The sequence below is a fragment of the Equus quagga genome, unplaced genomic scaffold, assembly GCF_021613505.1.
Source record: "Equus quagga isolate Etosha38 unplaced genomic scaffold, UCLA_HA_Equagga_1.0 186235_RagTag, whole genome shotgun sequence".
Taxonomy (NCBI): Eukaryota; Metazoa; Chordata; class Mammalia; order Perissodactyla; family Equidae; genus Equus; species Equus quagga.
This window is the reverse complement of record NW_025797754.1, coordinates 1-8,926: the sequence shown is the minus strand read 5'-3', so window position 1 is coordinate 8,926 and position 8,926 is coordinate 1. Positions and strand designations below refer to the sequence as shown.

The 8,926-nt window shown below is 43.4% G+C and overlaps 1 protein-coding gene across 1 annotated transcript; it reads left to right on the top strand.

Moving 5' to 3' along the window:
* Window positions 1-1,822: 1,822 nt before the first annotated feature.
* LOC124233296 (obscurin-like) lies at window positions 1,823-8,003 on the top strand (the record flags this gene model as incomplete). Its single annotated transcript, XM_046650460.1, has 3 exons — window positions 1,823-2,117; window positions 5,716-5,991; window positions 7,864-8,003. Coding segments are annotated over 3 exons (711 nt in total), but the record flags the coding sequence as incomplete, so codon positions are not given.
* Between the last annotated feature and the right edge of the window lie 923 nt (window positions 8,004-8,926).

The following is an 8,926-nucleotide window of genomic DNA, read 5'->3' as shown; positions in this document are numbered from 1 at the left end:
GTAGAGCCGCGTTGATTTCATAGCGTTTCCTAATGGTGAGGGTGGGTCTGTGCCCTCCTGGCTGGTTCACAGAGAAGTCTGTGAACTTGCTGTTTTCCCCTTTCTTAGGAGGGTTTAACTCACATGAGGGTCAGCTGAGGTCTCACATGGACTCCTGGTTGCCACCCGTAACTGTTTGTTGTTGTGTCAGTGTGCAATGTTGTAGGTGTGCATGGATACCAAGAATCCTGCTGTGTATGTTTGACATGCTATTGAGGAGAATCTGACAGTATTCTGTGCAAGAAAATAGGAAAAGTTTGAGAAATTATCCTATTTCTAGAAAACTAAATAAAAACTGACCTAAGAAGAAACAGACAGCTCAAACAGTCCTATTGGAGAAATAGAACCAGTGGGAAAAAAATCTTCTCATAGAACAAATTCTAAGCCCAGCGCTTTACTGGTAGAGTCTTCCGGTAACTTAGAAATTAATTATCCCTTGTCCATGGAGAATCTTCTAGAGAATAGAAAAAGGAGATCAACTTTTTAACTCTTTTTATCTGGTAGCATAATTTTGATATTGTAATATGACAGGCCAGTAGGAAGAATTCATATTATAAGTAAATCCATTATGGATTTCAAGGCCAATATGCTAAAACAATTAGCAAACTGAATTCAGCAGTATATGAAAAGAATCCTACAGTCTGATAAAATTCAGAATGCACCAGGAATCAAGGCTGGTTCAACATTAGAAACATTAGCAAATCAATGTAAAGCCTGACATTAACAGATGGAAGAAAATCAAGGTGATTACCTCAATACATGCCGAATCAAGTCTTTGACAACAATTTTACATCATAAATCCAGAAGAAATGTCAGATAAAATCTAGCATCAATTCATGCCATAAAATCCTAACAAAGTATAAGTCACAGGATTCCCCTGAATTTTATAAATGGATTGCAGAAAAGTCGTGCTCACTTCACAAAGTGAAACCGTGAAGGATTTGCCTTTGAGCTGGGGAACAGGACAGGAAAGCCATGTCACCACTTCCATCCCACACTGCACAGCACAAATAAAGGGGAGGAAAATAAAATGAAAGTTTGAAAAAACAGAAGTAGAATTCACAGCAGATGTGATTTATCCAAAAGAGAAATTGTTAGATTTAGTGAGAGTGTTGAGAGAGATTACCACATTCAAAATCAATATAGAGAAATATATATATAGTGTGTATATATATATAGTGTGTGTGTATATATATATATATACTATCTATATACTAGCAAAAAACAGTTAGAAAATGAAAATTTAAAAGATTTGGAATAACATCAGAGGTATCGTGGTTTTCTTCCAAGTCTAATAAGAGATGTTTAGATGCTGTGTGGGAGGGGATGGTTAGATGTTTTCAAAAGAGGGTAAAGAAGAGTGAAATAAATGGATAGACATCCATGGGGGAAACTAACATGTTCACTAACAATCCAGTCCTCACAAGTGCTTATTTGGTGGGATGGGGTGGGGTGGGGTTGATAATTGACTAGTGGACTGCAAAGGCCGTGTGCAGACAGACAGTGTGCCCCTGAAGAGAGCCAGTGTGGGCATTGGGGTCGCAGATCTCCAGACTTACAGCTCCATTCACGAAGACGGCAGGGTCTCGATGCAGGAAGAGTTGTCAGATAAGGGGACGGGACGGGCCCAGAGGCAGATTCCTGGGTGAATGGACCTGCCGCTGGTTCCCTGCCCTCCTTTGTTTCTACTGTGGCTCCTGTGCAAGGTGTGAAGAAAGGATGGTCTTTTCATAAACGGTACTTTGAACATTTAACCATATGTTTTAGATGGTATCTCTGACCCCGTATCCCTCTGTCCCCAGAGCCCTCGGTGGTGTTTGCCAAGGAGCAGCCAGCCCTCAAGGATGTGCAGGCTGAGGTGGGGACCAGCGCCACACTGAGCTGTGAGGTGGCCCAGGCCCAGACAGAGGTGACGTGGTTCAAGGACGGGAAGAAGCTGAGTGCGAGCTCGAAAGTGCACGTGGAGGCCAAGGGCTGCACCCGGCGGCTGGTGGTGCAGCAGGCAGGGAAGGCGGATGCTGGGGAGTACAGCTGCGAGGCGGGGGGCCAGAAGGTCTCCTTCCGCCTGGATGTCACAGGTCAGTTCTTGGAGGTACTTGGTCAGCCTACTTGGAGTTGATGATGGGCCTTGCTCACAGCCTAGACGGCCCTGGTGTTCTTTCCATTAGACTTGTTCTCTTAATGTCTCCCATCCTTCCATCTTCCATCATACCCATTTTGGGCTGAGAGATGCTGGGCTGGAAGGGTACATGGAAAGGAGAGGCCGTTCCTGCAAACCTGGAGGGGCAGCTCCATGCAGTAATGCTCCGTCGCCTGCCTGGAACCTTCCTGTCGGTCCTGGTGTCCCAGGCTCTGGCTCTACCTGGAGCTTGGGTCCGAGGTAGACCAGTTGTCTCTCACCTGGGATGTGTAACTTCCTCGCATTGTTTGTTCTGACGACTCCACATGCCCTCACTAGCACCTCATGCCAGCTCTTATCAGCAGGAGATATTCCAGTTTCACTGACCCTGGGTTAGTGGAATTTTGGCTACACCATCATACTTGAATCTATGTCAAGAGTGAACATTGGATTATCAAATCTGAGGTGTCTTCCCTCTGTGTAATGAGATGTAGATACATGTTTTGTTGTAATGTCCGTGCAAATGCAGGAGAGAGGTGATATGTAGGGTCATTCTGCCAAAGTGAATATCATTTTGCCCTTGTCTTCAATTTTGGTGTTCAGTGTCAGAATTCCCCTTGGAGTTACGTTTGTGAAGTTAGGAATGGAAAGGAAGTCACTTCTGCCACATCAGCGTGCTTTGCTGTGAGGAGCAGCCTCTGACTGGTAGAGAGAGCAGTATTGATTTCATAGCGTTTTCTAATGGTGAGTGCGTACTTTGCCTCCTTACCTGGTACATAGAGAAATCTAAGAAATTAAATTATTTTCCTCTTGTTAAGAGAGTCTTGATGCCAAATAGGGGTGGCTCCCATCCCACATTGACTTCTAGGTGCCTACACGTAACAGTTGGGTATCACATCAGTATATAATGGTTTGTGGTGGGTCTAGATACCAAAAATCCACCTATATGTCTTTGTGAAATGTTAGTTTAAGAGAGTATGACAAAATATTTTATGGTAATAAATTCGAAAAGTTGTGACAGTTTGTCTAATTCCTCGTAAACTATATGAAAATCAACACAAGAAGATATAGGAAGCTTGAATAGTCCTATGACTTTTAAATAAATGGGACCAATAATAAAAAATCTTCTAAGCCCAGTAGTTCTCTGGTAAACTCTATTAAACATTCTAGGGCACAGTATTTCCATGCTTGTGGAGATTGTTGTGGAGAACAGAAAAAGGAGATACGCTCTGCACGTCGTTTTATGTAGATAATGTGACATCGACATCAAAATCTGACAAGAGAAGTAGGAAGAATTAAATTACAGACCGATCCGTGATGGATATCAAGGACAAAATCATAAGTAAAATTAGCAAAATGAATTCAACAATATATCAAGAGGATATACACTATGAGGAAAGTCCTTGCCCAGGATTGCAAGTTTGGTTTAACATTAGGAACATTAGATCAATATAAAACTTGACATTAACAGATTGAGTGAAAACTCATGTGATTTCTCAACTAATACAGAATAAGATTATTTGATTACTATTTAACGTCATAAATTCAGAAAAATTGTTTGATAAAAATTAACATCAATTCATGCTGTAAAATTCTTAACAAACAATAGAAAAGTGTTCTTCCTTACTTTGAAAATGGTGCTGCAAAAACATGAATCATGTCATGCTTAAAGTGAACCTTGAAAGCTTTGACGTCAGGGACAAGACACGGGGAAGCTGCCCTCACCACTTCTGTCCAACACTGTATTGTAGAGTAAGGAGGAAACTAAAATAAAAGGCATAAAATTTGGAAAAAATAAAAGTGGAGTTCACTAATGATGTGAACATCAATTCAGAAAATCCGAAAGATAAATTATTATGGTATGATTGTTGAGAAAGATTACAGTAAGAAAAGAAAAGGGAACACTTCTCTGTCTGTACACTTGAAACAAATACTTGGAAAACAATGTTTTTGGTGAGGAAGGTTGGCCCTGAGCTAACATCTGTTGCCAATCTTTCTCTATTTCGTACGTGGGATGCTGCCTCAGCAGGGCTTGAATGGTGCATAGATCCATGCCCTGGATCCGAACCTGCGAATCCTGGGCCGTCGAAGGAGAGTGAGTGAACTTAACCACTACGCCACCGGGCTGGACCCTGGAAAATGATATTTTAAAAGAGTTGCAATGGCATCAGAAGAATCATTTTCTACCTGCAAGTCTAATAAAAGGTGCTTAGAGGCTCAGTGGGGGACTATCGAACATTTCTGAGAGATAGTCAAGAGATCTAAATAGATGGATAGAAATCCATGGAAGAATCTAAGACATTCACTAACAATCAAAATCAGAACAAATGTTTTTTAGGAGGATTGAAAAATAACAAGCAGATTCCAAAGGCCAAGTTCAGTTAATACACTTTTCTCTTGAATAAAAGCAAAGCGTGAGTTTTTGCTGTAGCAGATGTCAGGAATTATCATAAAGCTGCAGTAATTAAGACAGAGGATCTCGATGTAGGGACAGTCATCAGATTAGAGGAACAGAATAATGAGCTCAGAGACAGATCCTTGCATAAATGGGCTCCCGCCACTCCCCTTTTTACTGCAGTGTCTGTGCAGAAAGTAGAGAAAGGATAGTGTTTTCATAAATAGTGCTTAGACCATTTAACCATATGGAAAAATTAAATTATACTGGTAATTCACACCATACACAAAGTCAACTCCTGGTGTGTTAGAGGCCTCCATGTAGAGGTAAAACCATGAGACCCTCAGATGATGGCATGGATTGTTTAAAGACCTAGGGTGAGAATAGATTTCTTAAAAGGCACGCAAATGCCCTAACTACAATGGAGCAAGCTAGACAGATTTTTCTGTATTAAAACTAAACACTTTGATTCACCAGAAGATACCAGAGGAGAGTGAATGTAAGTCCCACAGGTGGGAAATATGTCACAGAATACATGGTTGTCATTGACTAACATTTAAACATATAAAGAGCACCTTAAAATGAGAAGAGAAAAAGAAAGACAGTACTGTTGATAATGGGACAAAAAGATCTGAATAGTGTCACCACAGAAGAGCAAACAGTAATGGCCAACCCAGGAGCTGGAAGAGGCGCTCAGCTTCATTAGTCATCAGATAACAGGAAAGAAAGTCAGAGGAAGGAAAAGGTGCACCCACCAGGTGCCACAGGCGACAGCACCAAGAGCCTGCAGCCTCAAGAGTCTCATGAACGGCGAGTGGGAATGCTCGCTGCACAGTTCTGTGGAAAAGACTCCCCGAGACTCCTCGTCCCCAGGAAGTTGAGGACCGCATGTTCCTTCCCAGCAGACTGTGTGCACAGGAGTCTTTCACAGTGTCCTCACCTGGAACAGCCCATATGGATGTGCAGATAAATTGTTAGAACATACACATGAATTGTGTTGCTTGTTGCTGAGAGGATGGTGGGGCTCCTCCAGGCCACTCAGCTGGTGCAGAGCCTGGAGAAGTTTCCAGCCCTCTGCCTCCCCCATCCAGGCCTTCTTTCCCCAGTGCTGCCTTCCTGACTTAGGTGGTGTCTCTGACCCTGTGTCCCTCTCTGTCCCCAGAGCCCACGATGGTGTTTGCCAAGGAGCAGCCGACCCACAGGGAGGTGCAGGCCAAGGCGGGGGCCAGCGCCACACTGAGCTGCGAGGTGGCCCAGGCCCAGACAGAGGTGACGTGGTTCAAGGACGGGAAGAAGCTGAGTGCGAGCAAGAAAGTGCAGGTGGAGGCCAAGGGCTGCACCCGGCGGCTGGTGGTGCAGCAGGCAGGGAAGGCGGACGCAGGGGAGTACAGCTGTGAGGCCGGGGGCCAGAAGGTCTCCTTCCGCCTGGGCGTCACAGGTCAGTTCTCAGAAGTACTAAGTTAACCTATCTGGAGTTGATGGTGGGCCTGACATACAGCCCAGATGACCCTGGTGTTCTTTCCATTAGACTTCATCTCTTGATGTCTCCCATCCTCCCCCCTCCCATTTTCACACCCAAGATTGGGCCAAGGGAACATGGACGGAGGGCGTGTACGAAGGGAGAGGCTGTTGTGTACCAAGCATTGCATTTCCATGTCGTGGTGCTTAGTCACATTTTCCCAGCACCTGCTCAGAACCCTCTGGTGGTCTTCATGTCCAGGAATCTGGCTCTACCTGATGCATGGGACTGAGGCAGACCAGATGTCTCTCTCCTGGGTTGTTCTGGCAGATCACACCTACCCTCACCCAGCACACATGAGGTGTCCTGCTAGCCAGAGATGCTTGAAGGCATTCAACCAGGACAAAGGGGAATTCCAACCACATAATCAAACCTCAGATTAGCTCAAGACTGAGCTTTGGGTTATCAAAGTTTTAGTGTTCTTGGACACTCTTCCTTGTTTTCACGTGCATGGAGAAGTTCTGTCTGCACCCATGTGTAACAAAATCTAGATCCACATTTTGTTTCAATGTCTGTGCAAAATACACAAAGAGCAGAGGATTACAAGTTGATCGATTCCTAGAAAACTATATCAAAACTCACACAAGAAAAAATAGACAAGTTGAACAGTCCTTTAATCTTTTAAATAAACAGAACCATAATAAATAGTCTCCTCACAGCATAATATCTAAGCCCAGTGCTTCTACTGTTAAATTGTACCAAATATTCTGGAAATAAGTTATTCCGCATTCGTCGAGATTCTTCTAGAATATTGAAAAGAGAGATATACCCTTTACTCACTTTATGTAGGTAACATATCAGTACCAAAATCTCACAAAGTAAATATGAAGAATTAACACAGGCCAGCGTCTTGTTGATATCAAGGCTAATATCTTGAACAAAATACTAGCAACCTGAATTCAGCAATTTATTAAGATGATGCTACACCATGACAAAAGTCATATTCCAGGACCGCAAAGCTGGTTTAACATGAGAAATATTAGAAAATCAGTCCAAAACTTGACACTAACAAACTGAAAGAAAAAATTATGTGGCTTCCTCCCAAAATGGAGAATAAAAGCATTTGATAAAATATGACATCATAAATCCAGAAGAAATATTTTATAAAATTTAGCATCAACTCCTTCCATAAAATTCTTAACAAAATGTAAATAAAAGGGTTCTTTCTTAATTTAATAATATTTTAATTTAATAATATTTCTTAATTTGATAGTATAATAATTTAATAATATTTCTTAATTTGATAGTATAGGGAAAATTAGCTGAATCACACTTAAAGTGAAACTTTGAAAGCATTGCCTTTGAGACGGGGAACCAGCCAAGGGAGCGGCTGTCGCCACTGCAGTGCAACCTTGACAGCACAGTTAGGAGGGAAATAAAACAGGTGCAACACTTGGAAATGTCAAAAATGGAACTCACAGATGATATGATTTCCAATTTAGAAAACCCGGAAACAGTAATGATTCAACTTAGTAAGAGAGTTGGGAAGGATTACTGCGTACAAAAGTCAACATTCAGAAAGCACTTAAACGTCTACATACCAGAAACAAGAAGCTGAGAAATCACGTTAAAAGAGTTGCAGGAACATCGGAAGGATGATGTTACCAATTCCAAGTCTAATAAAATAGATTAGAAGCTTCATAGGCAAAAACTATTAAGTATTATTGAGAGACAGAAAAAAGACTTAAATCAATGGATAGAAGCCAGTGGAAGACCCAGAGGCGTTCAGTCCCTGTCAAAACTCAAATAATAGTTGTTTTGGGTGTGAGAATGTTGACAGGTTGATTGCAGAGGCCAGCAGAGCCCAGCCAACAGGCGGAACATGTGGGGACATCTGCTCTATCCGGCGTCAGACAGTGGGTCTCAGTGCAGACAGACAGCAGCCCGAAGGAGCGGAGGTGGGCTCCAAGTCGGCTCTGTGTAAGACCTGACTGCCTCCCTTCCTGTTACCCTGGAGCTGGCATGAGCTGTGGAGAAAGGAGCATCTTCTCATAAATGGTCCTAAGACCATTAGCCATATGGAAAAATAAAGTGAAATTTGACAGCTACCTCACACCACACAAAAATCACCTCCAGGAGGCCAGCCCCATGGTGGAGTGGTGGAGTGCAGTGCACTCCACTTCAGCAGCCGGGGTTTGCAGGTCCAGATCCCAAGCACGGGCCTCCACCACTCGTCATCCATGCTGTGGCAGTGACCCACATATAAAGTAGAGGATTATTGGCACAAATGTTAGCTCAGGGAAAATCTTCCTCAGGAAAAAAAACTCCAAGGGAGTTGGAGACTTCAGCGTGAGGGGTAAAACAAACTTTTATCAGACAATGTGGATTATTCAATGACCTCAGGGTAATGAAAGATTTCTTACACAGAACACTAATATGCAAACCACAAAGGACAAAGTGATATATTTGCCTATAGCAAAACTAATAACTTTATTTCACCAGAAAACCTTTCCTCATGAAGGAGTGAAAGGCAGGGCACAAATGGGGAGGATAATGACAGACACACCCGTCAGCACCCAGCTTTAATGGCTTAAAGAGCTTCTCAAGGAAGGCGACCAGTAAGTCAGTGCTGTTGAAAGTCGGGCAAAAGCCTTGGATAGTGATGCCACAGAAGAACAAACACCAATGACCAAACCATTGAAAAGGTGCTCCCCTTTGTGCGTCATGGGGACCCACTGGAGGCAGCCCTGGGAGGTCGGGCTTCACTCCCACCAGGCTGCCATCAGCCGAGACACTGAGGGAGGCGAGAGGGTGCAGCTACAGGACCTCGCCCGCAATGCAGTGAGAATGCTCGCTGCACAGCCGCATGGAGAAGACCCTGCGTCCCCTAGGAGGTTGGGCTGTGCCTGCCTCA